Source organism: Myodes glareolus, chromosome 15 (genome assembly GCF_982192425.1).
Source record: "Myodes glareolus chromosome 15, mMyoGla1.1, whole genome shotgun sequence".
Lineage (NCBI taxonomy): Eukaryota > Metazoa > Chordata > Mammalia > Rodentia > Cricetidae > Myodes > Myodes glareolus.
Genome location: NC_142040.1, coordinates 16,970,819 through 16,989,193, shown reverse-complemented (window position 1 = coordinate 16,989,193; position 18,375 = coordinate 16,970,819). Strand labels below are relative to the sequence as shown.

The 18,375-nt window shown below is 38.8% G+C and overlaps 1 protein-coding gene and 1 long non-coding RNA gene across 4 annotated transcripts in view; one reads left to right on the top strand and one right to left on the bottom strand.

Annotated features, from left to right (window-relative positions):
* LOC125414086 (uncharacterized) overlaps positions 1 to 18,375 on the top strand; it is a 39,594-nt gene that overhangs the window by 15,370 nt on the left and 5,849 nt on the right. The gene's annotated exons all lie outside the window — the stretch shown is intronic.
* Positions 10,455 to 18,375, bottom strand: part of Hapln1 (hyaluronan and proteoglycan link protein 1) — a 71,845-nt gene continuing 63,924 nt past the window's right edge. For all 3 annotated transcript variants that reach the window (XM_048455867.3, XM_085676876.2, XM_085676877.2), the window contains exons 4-5: positions 16,775 to 17,077; positions 10,455 to 14,361 (exon numbers count right to left, since the gene is read on the bottom strand). In XM_048455867.3, the coding sequence (XP_048311824.1) occupies positions 14,072 to 14,361; positions 16,775 to 17,077 (593 nt within the window). In that variant the 3' untranslated portion in view covers positions 10,455 to 14,071. The remainder of the gene's footprint in view (positions 14,362 to 16,774; positions 17,078 to 18,375) is intronic.

Sequence of the window (18,375 nt, the reverse complement as noted above, 5' to 3'; positions counted from 1 at the left end):
CTAAAGACATTGTCTATCCCTGAATGTGCAGAGGCACTCTGAGGTGTGTCAATTTGTCAGAAAAATAAATGACGATGAGTGTTTCTGTAGCTGTACATTTAGATTCACATACAAGATTCTCACTATCTTCAAAGACAGGACTTTGATAGTTTGTAAACCCTCAAACTAATATTCTTTAAAACTCTTTATCTGTTCTCTAAATATATGCATTTTGGCACAAGGAATTTCCATTGATGGAAAAGATAAGGTATTTTTTAAAGGAAAACTTTATTTCTTTGGAATAAAGACATGATTTCCGGGTTTTTTTTTCCTGGATATAAGCACATTGGGACTAATACTATCAAAAATCTTTTATCATCCAAGACTTTAATTACTAGACAGATGAGAACTTGAGCTTTTTCTTCACCTTGGTGGTATTCTCCCAAATCAACAACGATCACCCAATCAGATATCTACTATGTGAAAGAGTCTACTTTTAACAGTTAGAGCTTGAGCTGTGTGGACAACCTCAGAGGGAAAGAGTAGAAGAGGCAGATTGAAGGAAGGAAAGTTACTTTATTTTATAAACCATTGCCTTCCACCTTGGCGTGTCAATATATTTAGGTGGTGAGTGGCTATGGAAGTAACCACTTACTGGCCTTAAAAAGATATAGAAACACACTGAAATGAATTTGATGTTTGCTTCCTATAGAAAAAATAATGTGTCATGAATTTTCCCTTAAGTTCAGAACATGAATCAAATAGTATACATTGTGTGTGTGTGTGTGTGTGTGTGTGTGTGTGTGTGTGTGTGTGTATAAGTCCACAGTTTAGAATCTGGTCCATATGGGCTAAAGGTCAGAGAGTTCAAAACTATTCTTGCTCCTCAAGGACGAACAACAGGGTGCTTGACCAAAGATGTGGCTATTGGATGCTTTGCTCCTCAAAAACCATAAAACAGGATGTTTGACTTAGGGTGTGGTTACCAGGTGTTTTGAGATGTAAAGAGGTAATTATGCTTGCTTGCTATTTGCATCATGAAAGTCTTGTGCTCTCCCCTTTTGATTAGGGGCTGGAAGGACTGTGAGAAATAAACTTGGGGCTTTTTGCTACAGTAGTCACTAGTGGCACTCCTGACTCTATCTTCTGTCTCTTGTCTATTTCTTTCCTCAATTCACATTCCCCATCTCAGGAACATATGAACCAGTCAGGCCAAACCTAACACATATACACACATACATACATACATATATACATACATACACATATATACATACATACGCACACACATACACACACACATAAACACACACAATCACATACACACACACACACATACACATACACCAACTACTGAGAAGTAAGGCTGCAGAGCCTTTAATGATCATAAATGAAGGGTCTGAGCAATTGAAGTAGAAGCCAGCAGTATGTCAGTTTCTTCATAAATTCAGTAGGCTAGGGCTGGCTGGCTGCCCCAGAAAGGGAGCACAGGCACCCTCTAGTCCCCTAAAATTTCTAGTCATTCAGTGGTGACTTCTCTCCCTGGCTACTGCCTTTCTCTTCTTATCCCATCCCAGCTTGCCCCCAGGCACTCCTTCCCATCTGCAGGGTCATAGGATCCCCCAACTCAGCCTGCTTTGGGGCTGAGGGTCTGGGGACAAAGTGATGAGTGCAACTGCTGCAGGAGCTTCTTTGTCCCACTGAGCCTGCACCCAGCAAGCCCACCCTTCTGTCTGCGAGGTCCCTGGCCAGCAAGTGGCCCTGATCCAGTACCAGAAGATCCATATGGAGAGCCTACTTACGGGTGGAAAGGATCAGAGAGGTAACTCCAGTGCTGAGGAGAACTAAGAGAAGGCAGACCAAGAAAAATCCCCAAGTACACAGGTAGCCACAGCAAAGAACAGACCGTGCCTCGAAGAATCTAGTAACAGCATTTGAAGGAAGAGATGGGCAGGTGCCAATGCAAGAATTCCTCCAACAATCTGAAAAGCAACACGATAACACCAGAATCCAGTGAACATACAAGAGGAAGACTTGAACACCCTAATCCAGAAGAAGTAGAAGAAATTGACTTTAGACGTAGCATTATGAAAATGTTAGAGACCATTAAACAGGATATGCAAAACTCCTTTAAAGAAATGAATGAGAAGACTAACAAAAAGTTAGAAGAAATGACTAAATCCCTCAAAGATACCTGAGAAAACCAAGAAAAAGCAACCAAACAGATAAGGGAAACAGTCCAAGGCTTGAAAACTGAAATGGAGGCAATGAAGAAAACACAAACTAAGAGATGGCAGGATATGAAAAATGTGTATAAATGAACAGAAACTACAGAGATAAGTATAACCAATAGAACACAAGAGATAGAAGAAAGAATTTCAGATGTTGAAGACATTATAGAGGAAATAAATGCACTGATTAAAGAAAACAGTAAATACAACAAATTCTCATCACAGAACATCCAGGAAATCTGGGACACCATAAAAAGACCAAACCTAAGAATAATAGGGGTAGAAGAAGGAGAAGAATTACAGCACAAAGACCCAGAAAATATATTCAACAAAATTATAGGAGAAAACTTTCCCAACATAAAGAAGGATATTCCTATGAAGGTACAAGAAGCATACAGAACACTGAATAGACTGGATCAAAAAAATCCCCCCACCATATAATAATCAAAACACAAAACATACAGAATAAAGAAAGAATATTAAGAGCTGCAAAGAAAAAAGGTCAAGTAACTTATAAAGGTAAACCTATCAGAATGACACTTGACTTCTCTATGGAAAACATGAAAGCCAGAGGTCTTGGATAGATGTGCTGCAGAAACTAAGAGACTATGGGTGCAAGCCCAGACTACTATACCCAGCCAAGCTCTCTTTCACCATCAATGGAGAAAACAAGATATTCTAGTATAAAAACAAATTTAAACAATACGTAGCCAAAAATCCAGCCTTACAGAAAGTAATAGAAGGAAAATCACAACTCAAGGAACCCAACAACCCCCTTATAACTCAGACATCTAACAACATTCCACCAGCACAACTCAAAGATGAGAAACACACAAATTCTACCACCAAAATAAAAAATAATAATGGGAATTAACAACCACTGGTCATTAGTATCACTAAATATCAATGGACTCAACTCACCTATAAAAAGGCTCAGGTTAAGAGAATACATGCAAAAACAGGATCAAACATTATGCTGCTTACAGGAAACACACCTCAACCACAAAGACAGACATCTACTCAGAGTAAAGGGTTGGGAAAAGGTTTTTCAATCAAACAGACCTAAGAAACAAATGGGTGTGGCTATACTAATATCTAACAAAATTGACTTCAAACTAAAATCAATCAGAAGAGATGGAGATGGACACTTTATACTCATAACAGGAACAATTCTTCAGGATGAAGTCTCAATTCTGAATATCTATTCCCCTTATGTAAAAGCACCCACATATGTAAAAGAAACATTACTAGAACTCAAGGCACACATCAAACCTCACACACTAATAGTAGGAGACTTCAACACTCTTCTCTCACCAATGGACAGGTCAACCAGACAGAAACCTAACAGAGAAATAACAGAACTAATGGAGGTAATGAATCAAATGGACTTAACAGACATCTGTAGAACATTACACCCAAACAGGAAAGAATATACCTTCTTCTCGGCATTTCATGGAACCTTCTCGAAAATTGATCACATACTTGGTAACAAAGGAAATTTCCACAGATACAAAAATATTTTAATAACCACCTGTGTCTTATCGGATCACCATGAAATAAAATTAGAATTTAACAATAATTCTGGTGCGGGAGAATTGTCTGTATTCTGTCAATCATGTTTTAAATAAACGCTGATTGGCCAGGCAGGAGGTGTAGGTAAGAAAACCAGACAGGAGGTGGAAATGATGCAAGGAGAGCAGGAGAATTCTGGGGAGGAGGAAGCTGATTCCTCCCACTCCTGCCCAGGCCACCAAAGCAGCAGGATGTGAGCTGCCCCACTGAGAAAGGTACTGAGCCACATGGCTAAAATAGATCAGAAAAATGGGTTAATCAAGATGTGAGAGTTAGCCAGTAAGAAGCCTGACCTCATGGGCCAATCAGCATTATAACTTATAGAGATCTCTTGTGTGGTTGATTTTCTCTGGGGCCTGCTGGCTGTGGGGTACCAGGCGGGGACAGAAAACACAAGCAGGCCCAACATGTTACAGAACAACATTCTGGCCAGACCTCCACCAAATACTCAGAGACTGTTTGCAATTTTAAAAGACATTGACCTTGAAATTTAACCATCATTTTAGTTTCACAGGATCCTCCAGAAAGAACCATACCCCCGTGACAGCTGGAAGTAATTCTAGAGGATGATGTCCCCTCTCTCAGCAAAGTTTGTCCTCAGGTTTAGGAACAATATTTAGGGATTGATTATAATTAGTATACGGTTGAGAGTTGGGAAAGGAATTTTATAAGCTCAGGGATCTTTTGGGAAAAAAAAGGGATAATTGGATAGATAATAATGGTATTTGTGAGTTATTGTTTTTAGATAATTACATCGGCATATATTCAATATTGTATGTATGCATGCTTCTACCTGTTTAAAACATTTTTTATGTAGTGATATATATTGTATTGATATATGTATACCATATTGCAGTGTACATTTCTATCTCTGATTAAGATACTCATATATTGTTTATGTAATGATATTTATTGTTTACATTTGGAGGTCATTGTCCTCATTTATTGCACAGTTGTTTATTCTCTTAGTCTTTAAGTTGGATACATGTTAAGAATTGTAGATCAATAGTCATCTATGTCTGTCATATTTATGGTTAGACTAATCAGGTTCTTTAGATACATAGAGATTATATATAAATAGTCTTCAACCTCTTCGAAGAGCTGTAGAAAATGGCATTTAATTTAATCTTAGAGTTCTGTGTAGTGAGACACAATCACTCCTGGCTACACCAACCTATTCCCGAGAGATTGTTGAGCACCAAAGCCCCTCCACTTGGAGCTTGTCTTCTTGACAAAACTGGCCTCTGGGTAAGGAACTGCCCATACCTCAACTACTGACAAATACACGGTATCCGGAAATGGATAAACAGAACTGTCAAATCTTGCCAAGACAGGGTAAGACGGTTTTGAAAAATCTCTTGCCTGTTAAAATCCGGAAATGGATAAAATCCGGAAATGGATAAACAGAACTCTTAAATCTTGCCAAGACAGGGTAAGATGGTTTTGAAAAATCTCTTGCTTGTTAAAAATAATCTGTCAGTTATTCTAGGCCTTAGTCAAAGTTGGTTGCTTCAACGCTGCAAACAGGTCTTTGGTGATTGCCCAGGTAGCCAGTTGTCTCTGTGATTTGTTGCATGTTTTGGAAGTTCTTTGATTGCACTTCCTAATTACTCAGGTAACATTATTTTTCTTCTTGGATCTTCTATGGGGTTGAAGACTAGATAAATGTAGCTACTTTCCTCTCATGACTTGGCCAAGTTATTTATTATACAAGACTTTAGCTAGTTAGAATAGGATATTTGTACTTATTGTATATAATTGTGTAGGTTTGTGCTTACTGTATATAATTTCGTGTAGGCTTAGAACTCTCTTACTTAAACAAAAGGGGGAGGTGCTGTGGGAGTATCTTCTGCTGCTTCAGTCAATAGTCGCTGAAGCACGAGCCCACGATGCTGCGGGAGGGCCTTCCGCTCCGTCAGCCAATAGCCGCTGAAATACCAGCCCACAGGGGCATGGTATATTTCTCTTTTTAAAAGAGCCACAGATCTTGGCTCGGGCTCTTGGTTCCGGCGCTTGGTCCGGGCTCCTGCTCCTGGCTCCTGCTCCAGCGACTAGGCTTCCTTCCTGATGGTTTATGGTGTATGTAAGTTTTACCCCCTAAAATAAATAACCCCTTAAAACATAACTGGTGTGGGATTGATTCGCCGTTATAATTCTACCCCCAGAAAGCCTATAAACTAATGGAAACTGAACAGTCAACTACTGAACAACCCCTGGGTCAGGGAAGAAATAAAGAAAAAAATTAAAGTCTTTCTTGAATAAAATGAAAATAAAGATACAACATACCCAAACCTATGAAAGCAGTGTTAAGAGGAAAGTTCATAGCTCTAAGTGCCCACAAAAAAAAAAAAAAAGAGAGAAAGCTCACATTAGAGACTTAACAGCACAGCTGAAAGCTCTAGAAAAAAAGAAGCAGACTCACCCAGGAGGAGTAGAAGACTGGAAATAATCGAACTGAGGCTGAAATCAACAAAGTAGAAACACAGAAAGAATCAATGAAACAAAGAGCTGGTTCTTTGAGAAAGTCAACAATATTGACAAACCTTTATCCAAACTAATTAAAAGGCAGAGAGAGAACACACAAATAAACAAGATTAGAAATGAAAAGAGATACATAACAACAGATACTAAGGAAATTCAGAGAATCATTAGGTCTTACTAGAAAAGCCTACATGCCACAAAGTTGGAAAATGTAAAAGAAATGGACTTGTTTTTAGATAAATACCATATACCAAAATTAAATCAAGACCAAATGAACAATTTAAATAGACCTATAAGTCATGAGGAAATAGAAGCTGTCACAAAAACAACCTCCCAACTAAAAAAAGTCCAGGCCCAGATGATTTTAATGCAAATTTTACCAGAACTTCCAAGAGTGGATACCTATACTCCTTAATGTGCTTCACATAATATAAACAGAAGAGTCATTGCCAAACTTTTTTTATGAAGCTACAGTCACCCTGATTCAAAAATCACACAAAGACTCAACCAAGAAAGAGAATTACAGACCAATCTCACTCATGAACATCGACGCAAAAATTCTCAATAAAATACTGGCAAACTGAATCCAAGAACACATAAGAAAATAATCCATTACGATCAAGTAGGCTTCATCCCAGAGATGCAGAGCTGGTTCAACATACAAAAGTCTATCAATGAAATCCATCATATAAATAAACTGAAAGAAAAAAAAACAAATGATCATTTCATTAGATGCTGAAAAGGCATCAGACAAAATTCAACACCACTTTATGATTAAGGTCTTGGAGAGGTTAGGGATATAAGGATCATAACTAAATATAATAAAAACAATATACAGCAAGGAAACAGCTAATATCAAATTAAATGGAAAGAAACTCAAAGTCATCCCACTAAAATCAGGAATAAGACAAGACTGTCCACTTTCACCATATCGCTTCAACATAGTGCTTGAAGTTCTAGCAATAACAATAAGACAACATAAGGAGATAAAGGGGATTCGAATCAGAAAGGAAGAAGTCAAACTATCGTTATTTGCAGATGATATGATAGTGTACATCAGTGACCCCAAAAACTCCACCAAAGAACTCCTACAGCTGATAAATACCTTCAGTGATGTGGCAGGATACAGGATCAACTCAAAAAAAATCTGTAGCCCTCCTATACACAAAGGATAGAGAAGTAGAGAGGGAAATCAGAGAAACTTCACCTTTTATAATAGCCACAAATAGCATAAAGTATCTTTAAGGCTTTGAAGGAAGAAATTGAAGAGGACTTCAGAAAATGGAAGGATCTCCCTTGTTCTTGGATCAGCATAGTAAAAATGGCAATTCTACCTTTGGTAGAATTCAATGCAATCCCCACCAAAATCCCAACAAAATTCTTTTCAGACCTTGAGAGAATAATAATCAACTTTATATGGAAAAACAAAAAACCCAGGAGAGTAAAAATAATTCTATACAATAAAAGTACTTCTGGAGACATTACCATCCCTGACTTCAAACTATATTACAGAGCTACAGTAATGAAAACAGCTTGGTATTGGCATAAAAACAGAGATGTCGACCAATGGAATTGAATCGTAGACCCAGATATTAACCCACAAACCTATGAACACCTGATTTTTGACAAAGGAGGTAAAAGTATACAATGGAAGAAAGAAAGCATCTTCAACAAATGGTGCTGGCATAACTGGATGTCAGCATGTAGAAGGATGAAAATAGATCCATACGTATCACCGTGCACAAAATTCAAGGCCAAATGAATTAAAGACCTCAATATAAATCTGACCACACTAAACCTGATAGAAGAGAAAGTGGGAAGTCGTCTACAACACATGGGCACAGGAGACCACTTCCTACATATAACCCCAGTAGCACAGTCAGTAAGAGCATCATTGAATAAATGGTACCTCCTGAAACTGAGAAGCTTCTGTAAAGCAAATGACACTGTCATTAAGACAAAAAGGCATCCTTCTGAATGGGAGAAGATCTTCACCAACCCCACAACAGACAAAGGTCTGATCTCCAAACTATATAAAGAACTCAAGAAACTAGACTTTAAAATTCTAGTTAACCCAATTAAAAAATGGGGTACTGAACTGAACAAAGAATTCTCACCAGAAGAAATTAAAATGGCCAAAAGACACTTAAGTTCATGTTTTACTTCCTTAGTGATCAGGGAAATGCAAATCAAAACAACTTTGAGATACCATCTTATACCTCTCAGAATGGCTAAAACCAAAACCACCAATGATAGCCTATGCTGGAGAGGATGTGGAGTAAGGGGAACATTCATTCATTGCTGGTGTGAATGCAAACTTGTGAAACCACTTTGGAAATCAGTGTGGTGGTTTCTCAGGAAATTGGCAATCAGCCTACTTAAGGATCCAGCAATATCACTCTTGGGAATATACTCAAGAGATGCCCAATCATACTACAAAAGCATTTGTTCAACTATGTTCATAGCAGCATTATTTGTAATAGCCAGAACCTGGAAACAACATAGATGCCCCTCAAAGGAAGAATGGATAAAGAAAGTGTGGAATATATACACATTAGAGTACTACTCAGCAGTAAAAAACAATGACATCTTGAATTTGCATGCAAATGAATGGAAATAAAAAACACTATCCTGAGTGAGATAACCCAGACTCAAAAAGAGGAATATGATATGTACTCACTCAATTGTGGACTCTAGCCATAAACCAAGTACATTAAGCCTATAGTTCACAAGCCTAGAGAAGCCAAATAGAGAAGTGAACCCAAAGAAAAGCATATATAGATCCGCCTGGAAATTGGAAGCAAACAAGATCGCAGGGCAAAAGTTGGCAGCATGGGGATGGGGGTAAAGGTGGGGGTGAGGCTGGGGGAAGGGGAGGGGGGAGAGGGAAAGGAAAAGGAAAAGACTGGCCAGAGCTTGGGGGAATGGGAGGGTGGAGATGGAGGAAGGACAGATATAGGAGCAGGAAAGAAGATATCTACATTAAGGGAGCCATTTTAGGGTTGTCAAAAGACTTGGCTCTAGGGGGGATCCCATGTGTTCACGAGGATGTCCCCAGCTAAGTCCTTGGTCATCAGAGGAGAGGGTGCCTGAACTGGCCTTGCCCCACTATCACACTGATGATTATCTCAATATCACCATAGAATCTGTAGGGCCCTGTCTTCCCTGTTCCTCGAGGCTGAAGCACAGGATGCAAGAATTGTTTACGCTAACCAGCTTGGCTTCCCCTGCTCATTCTGCCAGCTGGAGGGAGGGAATTAGCTCAAAGCCTTGTTTCTGTCATTGCTATGATAATTTCACCTGCCAAGGAAGGTCCTCACAGGCACCCTAAATCTCCTCCCATCTGTCTGTCAGGGTTCCCAGCTCGATACCCCCTACATGGAGGCTCCATTGCTGGTGCCATGCGGCCAGCACCCCTCTTCTCACTCCCAGGTGGGAGGGGGCTCTTGTCCTCTTGCCTCCAAGTATATAAGCCTACTTGTGCTGAATAAAGATTTACATTTACCCTTTGGGCAAATGATCCGGTCTCTCTGGGATATTGATCCAGACTCACGGTGCTGTATGGGAAGCACGCCCTGTACCCGAGAGTGGGTTTCACAGATAAGCGCGGACAAGAATCTTCTTCCGGCAATGGAACTGAGCTCCCAAAGTCCACTTGAAGGGTAGAAGGAGGGAGAAGACGAACAAGGAAGTCAGGGCTGTGAGGGGTTGTTTCACCCACTGAGACAGTGTGCCTGTTCTAAAGAGAGCTCACCAAATCCTGCTGGACTGGGACTGAAGGAGCATGTGATCAAACCGGACTGATTGTGGCTGACAATGGGGCCTGACTGGGAAGCCATTGATAAAGGCACTGAAACTTGTTTTTACGGCATATTCTGTTTTTTTGGGACCCTAGTCTATATGTATACACAGCTTCCTAGGTCTGGATGTAGTGGGGAGGGCCTTGGACTTCCCCACAGAGCAGGGTTCCCTGTTTCCTCTCAAGCAGGGATGGGGAGGGAGGAGGGTGAGTGGGGAAGTGGGAGGAGACTTGGAGGAGGGAAGTGTAAATTTTTGAATGGAAAAATAAAAAAATAAAATAAATTCAGTAGGCTACAAGCCCACTCAATAACCCCTCCCTCTTATTACTCTCCTTATGCATCCTGTTGTAGTGTTAAGTCATGTCCTTGGCAGAGAAGTAACACACCACACTTGAATGGTTTAATTACTTTTATTTGGGGACTTCAATAGGATCTTTCACCCTGCCTCACAGACTGTTTAAAACAAGATAAAAAATATATGAAAAACAATGACAGAATAAAAATTATATCCCTCATTTTGAAAGAGTTTACACACTAAAAGGAGATTTAATTGCCTGTCTATTGGAAGGCTTTTTCTTCAAGGCTTTTAACGTATTGCAGATAAGTATAAGGGAATTGTGATGTTTTCTTTCTTGTTTGAATGGCAAGCTCTAAGTTATTGGGATGTGTTTTTATTCAAAGCATGACACTAGCAACAGACTATTGCTGGGTTATTTACCAGGTGGGACCCCAAGAAAAATGACTGATTTTACAAGCCAGAAGGATCAAATAATACTGGAGTAAAGCAAAATTGACTTTTAATGTTTGATACCAGTTCATTGTAGCTTACAGAAAATGAAAACAGTCTTTTTGTAATACAGATTGGCTCTCCTCAAACTTGTACTTAGTACTATGAAATGCATTTAAATATTGACTTTTCCTCTAATCGGATGGCTTAATATCTTCTGTATTATTCATAGCTTTTTCTGGACAGTGTTCTTCTGGCAGTCATGAGATATGACACAGTTAACTTCTCAAAAAAAAAAAAACAAAAAAAAAACCCAAAAGAAAACCAAACCTGTAAGCTGTCAATTGATTTTTCTCTAAGTATTCTATGCAAAACCAAAATGAAACCAACAAATAAAAGAAAACAAAACAAAAAAAAAACAAAAACAAAGCTAAACCAAACCTGATGACTGATTACCTTCTAGTTCTCCCTTCTGTAGTGGTCAGCTACTCCATGACACAAGTATGTTTTTAGGAGTACTGAAATCAACAAACCCAGTATGGCTGCCAGCAACCAAATGGGGATCTTATTTGAGTCTACTAATTGCCTCAATAACAAGCGACCATCTTGCTGCATAAAACAACACTAGCAGGTGCCGGCCCCCTTTATATGAAAGAAATTTTAAATTTACAAATACTACACTTGGCTAAAAGTTGCTGTGGCAAAATATGGCAGCAGTCATTAAAAGATGGCTTCCAGTGTTACTATGACAATTTATCTTCATTCCTATATTGTATTTTTATATGAATTGGCTGTTTTTGGCTTAGAGTTTTTCAAATGAAATTTCAGTAAAATGTGTGGATATAATTTGTTTTTTTACATGGGTCATAAGACAAAATGATGAACACATTTTGTAATCTATCTATCTTTTGATACTCTGAAAACCTTGACGTCTACAAAGTGATTTCTGAATTAGTGTCATGTCAGATTTCTGCTAAGAATTGTACTAAGACAACTTCTCTCTTGAAGATATTCATGAGACATGAAGTATGAAAATAGATATTTGGTGGAATAAAACAGCAAGATGAGACCATTAAAAGACCCCTTTTTAATTAGGAGTTCAAAGGGAACCATGATTCTGGTCCTTTGTGTAAAATCAGAAGATTAAAAACTCTGCTCAGCAGTGTTCATTCTAGGGTTGTTTTTTTTTTTTTTCCAAGAATGGACAAATGGTATGCAATTGATACAGATGTAAGTCAACTAACAGTCACTTTGGAGATTTAGATCAGCACCGTTTCCTATACTAAGTATTCAAAAGTTAAGAAATGCTACTATACTTAAGTGGGGAATTCTATGACGATAACTGGAAGGAATGCACCCACTTCAATATAAAATTTTCCTACTTGCATTTCCGACAAAATTCCTATAATATAGGTAATAATTGTTCAAGTATGGTCTTCCTCTAAAGAGCATAGCCCTGCCCATAAGGTGTTCAGAGTCTCCTGCTTAAATAAAATATTCATTATATTTAGACTGTTCAGTATCTTCTATATGTCTTGAGTTTAGAAGTTTGAGATAAATCAGCAGTGTTTGTGTGAAGCCTCATCATCTCTTTGACCTTAAAGGCTTGTGTAATTTGTGTATCCTAACTTAAAACTGCATCCTCATGCTCTAAGACTAAAGAATCTGAAAGAAAGGAGCTAGTTTTACTTATAATATTTTATCTAGATAGCATATCATGATAGTTATGGTTCCATGGACTTCAAACTGCTCTATGCCTTCCACACATTAACTCTATAGAGTAAGCTTAGTTATTACAGAGTTTTAAATGCAACCACGGTCAATTCAGGAGACAGATTTATTTACTCATGTTCATTGGGGAAAATCTACATTTAAAAAACATCGAGGACAGTACATCAGCTATGTTGTAGTGGATTATTATACTAAGACCCACTCACCAGAATTCTCTGTGAAACAATGGGAAATCATAAAATTACTTGAATACAAATATTGGTCCCCGTGGGGTCTCAGCAGTCATAAAAAGAAAGCTTTATTTAAGATTGGGTTTGCTAATACTGAAAGTCACTTTTTTTCTGAGCCTGGACTCAACTTTTCACTTAAAGCTTGAAGGTGTAAAGTCTTTGATGTGAGTGTCAGTATTTTTTTCTGCCAAATGATAACCAGAAAGGAAACGGACAGTGACTCTATTTTTTATTTGAGAGACTATTTAGAACTGCATGATTTTACTATTTCCTCCTAAATACAGCTCCTATTTGGGGTCTCTGTTGTGTATGTAAGCAGGAACAATAATTTTGGACGTTGAGACTTGATTTCTTAGTTAAGCAAGTGGGGAGCTATTGATTCATTTGGATGGTTTTTATTATATAATGTAAATAAGAAAGAATTATTAAATAGGTTAAAGTTATTTTATAGGACAATGTTTCATAAGCTAACATAAAATCAAGCTGCTATGTTTTATATGTTTTCCTGTCCAGCAGTTTATCTTTTCAACTGCCCTGAGTAAATTCTAAATACTGCTTAGCAAAGGTCCCTTAGAATTTAAATATAACTCAGTGAAGCTACTCAAAAATGATAAAATAATTCTTTCTGATAGGTAATTTTAATTAGAAGGTAGCAATCTCTCATTGGTAAAATATTATCTGTGTATATAATTCTATACTTCATATAAATGGGTTGATCTAGGAGTTCTAAATGGTTTTATTATTATGCAGTTGAGTCTATATGGTTTTCTTTTTAGTCAAAAAGGTAGAATTTTAAATAGTAAACTTTTTTGTATCCTGGAGACTTGAAGTATTAACTTTTAGAAAAGTGTTCATTATTCTTTCGTGAAATGGAGTTTTTGCACCTCCCAGAATCCCAGTTTATGTATCTCAGATTTGCTGTTCTAATTTGTTTAGTGAAGTGCATTTCAAAGTTGTAGAAATATGTAAAGTTTGTGCTTGTGGAAGTTGCTGCTTTTTTTCCCTAACACAATTCTGGTTATCAGACTATTGCATGCCCCATTCATGAAATGGCATTTTGTTTGGATGATGTAGCATAAAACAGGCTCTGGAACCCGTTTTTTAAGCTTCCCTTATAGTTATATTAATTTATAATATACACTGACTGATAGCTTTACAAAACAAATGAATGAATTGGCCTTCATGAAAACAACTCTTTACAGTAAGTGAAAAAGGGTTATCACAGTTTTGGTAACTTGCATGAGTTCATATTAAAAACAAAAACAGAAAACCTTTCACGTGTTCCCTCTGACCTGAAAACCACCTCTTTCTAGGCCACACTCAGTTGTATGCTCTGAAGCAATAGACCCCATACAGCTTATGCTTTTTATCCGGGAACCCGACAAAACGCACTGCAGCCTCGGTAGGACTGCAGCGCCTTCTTGGCCGAGAAATAGGGTAGCGGACACTGCCATCCGCCAGCCAGCCGGCATCACAACGGTCATAGCCCAGAAGCTTCCAGGCAGCAAATATTTGGCCCACTTTGGCAATCTGAGCACCATCATTGAGACAAGCTTGCACCGCCTCATCGTAGGTGAGCTTGGTAGGGTGGATCAGGTAGTAAAATCGACCTGTGGAGAGAAGGAGAAAGAGTGTAAGCTAGCCTGGGACAGAACCACAGAGAAGGAAGAAGCCAAAAGCTAAAGTGTTTCTCAGTGAGGAAGCACAGAGCAACATCTGAAATTTGGAGAACATAGCACTGCCATCTCAATGTCATATTAATAGGTCACTCTAGATTAAATAAATTCACCTTCCCCTTGCTTCTTGGCATGTGCTCACACATGCCCTTGTACAGCATTAAAAAGAAAAGGGCAATGGCAGATGCAGTTTCTGTTAGCTAATTAGAGACTAAAAGAGCCCTTCTGTAATTCTAGGGAAGACAGAATTCCACGCCGAAAGAAGGGCCATTGAAATTCTACTTGTAGCAAGACTGAACCCAAGTACGAGTTTCTAGAGAGGCAACATTTGAATGTGAAAGGATCAAAAAACGTTCCTGACATAAAAGTCCATTTAAGAAAATCAAAAGCCCTCAAGTTCTTTTCATTATAGGTATCAATAAGACCTTATTCTCAACCAAAGCGTGTAGCATAAAAATGCATTAAACACAGGAAGTCACTCGCCATCAATGATACACTCACTGAATGCAAACAGGGCCTGCACTCCTTACTAGTCGGGGCATTTGTGGATGCTTTAAAACTTCCATCCTTTGAAGCCTAACCTCAGGCTGCTGCTTCATCACATAGGGACACTGCTACTTCCAACCACTTACTGCAGTATTAGTTACTGGGATCCCATTAACACGGTGAAATATGATAAGATGTACAAAATGTATTCTCAATTGACTCCAGCAGCATTTGCTGAATATATTTTCGTTCGTCTTAGTTTCAAGTTTATATCACATTTCCTTATCAGATGCACCCTATAATGTAGTGTTCACTGGCCCTCATTAAGCATGGTGCTCTTGTGTGTATGTGTGTGTGTGTGTGTGTGTGTGTACATTTGTTTATGGTTTTGAATATGTGGCACGTGGCTGTTAGAGGGACCATCATTGGTGTCACATTCAGAAATGCCCTCTATGTCTTTTGATACAAGGCCTCTCATTAAACTTGCCTAGTTGGTCAGTGAGTTCCAGGGATCCCCTTGTTTCTGCTTCTCCATTGCTGGGATTTTAATTGTGCCCCAGTACAATATTTGGGATTTCAATTATGAGTTCTTAGGAATGAACATAGCTCTTCCAGTTTGGGAGGCAAGTGTTTTACAACTGAGATGTCCTCCCCTCCCTGTCCCAAAATAGGCAGCCAAAGTCTAAACTAAGGTTACGGATTCTTTCTTCCCTAAATTAAAGAGATTTGAAAGAAGTATAGAAGCCACTACAACATTCATTAACTAGAGAGTTAAGTCTGCCAAAATAAAGATCAGCAAACCATAGTACATCAGTTCATGTCTAACCGCTACATGTTTGAGGATGAAGTTTGCCTGGGACGCATGTCCCTGTGTTGAACGCCACGAATGACTTCGTTCAGAGCTCTGCTGGGTGACAGTGACCACATGGTCAGCAAAATAAAAGTTGTTTCCCATCTGGTTTCTCTCTTTTAACAGAGATAGTGTAGTCACGACACATTTCTGTCCCCCCCCCCTTAAATATAAAAATATGGGCTCTGAGTCCGACTCACAGGCATGTGACTTGTGCATTTGCCCTGGCTAAATCATTACAAGGCCCTATGTTTGCGCTGAGGTTCTGCAGTCTTAAAACCCTTTGGACAATTTTTGGTTTTGCCCCTGTTTGTCTGAGACAATGTCTGAATAGCTCAGGCTGGCCTTGAATTTATTATCCTCCTGCCTCAGACTACCAAATAACAGGATTACAGGCTTGTACCATAATATGCATTAAAATTCTTAATCAATTTTGAACAAAGGATCCTGCATTTTCATTTTATGATAGCTCAGGACGGCATGCACAAAGGGCTGGATGGGAGGAATGCCATGAGTCAGTCATAAGTCGTGGAACCCTTCCCCACCTTTCTCTCCCAATGCTGCTTGTACTTTATTTGTCTCGCTCAGTTCCCACTTTTGCCTGAACTTTGCTGATGGTCATACTGTGTCTGGGCAAGGAAGGGCATGCATGGCAGAGAAGCTCCTGCCTTCAGCAAAGAGAGCAACGGTGTAGGGATAGCACACTGTGGCAATGTGGCATGTATCATGCCACAGCTTCAGCCCCTTTACAGTGGCAGAATGGCTAAATTGTAGAAGAACCAGAGGAAGGTAGCTTTGTCTGCTTTGTGTAGATATTTAAAAAAATTATGACGTTCAATATTCAAGAATATTTTATCCATCTTTTTAAAATATAGTAATACATTATGTGATTGGTTTTTATTGCTGCTATTCAGTTTTGTTTTTTTGAAGATAACATGAGAATCCAAACACTGTTTAAAAGACAACTTATTCTCTGGAATAGAAAGGAAGGCAATGCAGCTACCATCTTACCATTGAAGTTGGATGTGAAGCAGAAAACATCATATCTGCTTTTATCTTTGTCCCAGAACCCATAGTTCCTGACACCAGGCACTGTGTTTTGGCCCCCACAGGGCTCGCGTGGTTTGGTGATAGGGTATTGCACAGATCCATCACTGAGCCAGCCAGCATTGCACCAGTCCAGGCCACCTCGCCAGGCATCATACAGCTGGTCGAAGGACGCAATCACAGCATCCTGGTCCAGACAAGCCTGCCGTGCCTCATGAAAGTTAAGATTGTAGCGTCCCAGCCGGGGAAAGTAAGGGAACACGACACCTGTCCAAAGAAGAGGAGGGAAAGGTCATTAGTGCATGTTCAGAACGGTGTGGAGAAAATGTGGGATTCCCAGATGAACTAGGTTTTTTTTCCAGCTTTCAATGCTTTCTCACAGCCCCTTCCCACAGCACACTTTATTGCAAGCATCACACAATTTGCTGTTTGTTACATGGATAGACAACTTCAATGATTTGCCTCTGCTGCTAAGAGCTCAATGTATGCTCAAAATTTCTCTCTTCTGGAAGAGATGCAGCCATGAGTTACAGTGACTACATAGTGTCCTAAAAACATGTCTCCTGCTACTGAATACGGACCCCAAAAGAGATGCTGCAGTACTTTTCTAGGAAGGAAAGTCAGCACTAATAGTAAGGGTGGTGGGGATACTTGGAAACATGATATTTTTAAAAAATTCACAATTTTAAAGTATTCATTACTATTATGGAGTTAGCAAGTAGTTTCCTGTAGTTTTCAAAACAAATGAAGACATATGTTGAATGCTTCAAATATGCATATCCATCTATTTCCACATGTGCTCCTGAAGCCATGCAAGGAAGTGACTGTCTGCTTGGGACTTTTATTTGGAAAAACTTGGATGTGCATATCTAACAAAAGCTTCATCAGCTTTATGTTATATTAATAACACAATTCTGTGCTAGTAAGGCATACCCCATGCAAAGCATTCTAGCTCTTTGTTTCAACTTTAATGTATTCCTTAATTGTTTTTTCCTGACCTTAAAACAGCTAAAACAGGGGCGTCTACTTAATACATTTCCAATGTTACTTATTTAAAGGCCAGGCAAGCAAAGTCAATTGAGAATAAAACACAGCTCTTTGCAGCAGATATGTACTACATAGTAGAGACCTGAAAATAAGTTTCATTCTTAGCTTCTCTATTTATATATTATATTACAAACTAAAGCCAAGGTTTTGAAAATGCTTTCAATATAAATAGACAAAAATTGTTTCCTTTGACTTGGCCATGAAAGATGAGCACAGAGTAACCATCCATTAACTGACTGGTTAATCTTGAAGAGTCAAGTATTTCAGAGAACAATCCCTTCGTAAATGCAAAGACCATGAATTGGCCATTTGACTGTGTCTGGGAAGACACAATGGTCTTCCAAAAGCATTTCTTTTGATCAAATAATTATTCGGGGAAATCAAGTGCTGTCTCACACAGTTTTGTTTTTTTTTTTTAAAAAAAAACTGGATGGATTCCCAAGTATTCAGAATTGTGTCATTTATTGCTTATTAAGGAAGGCATCTGTCAAAGGGTTTACCTTATAGTTAAACAAAGA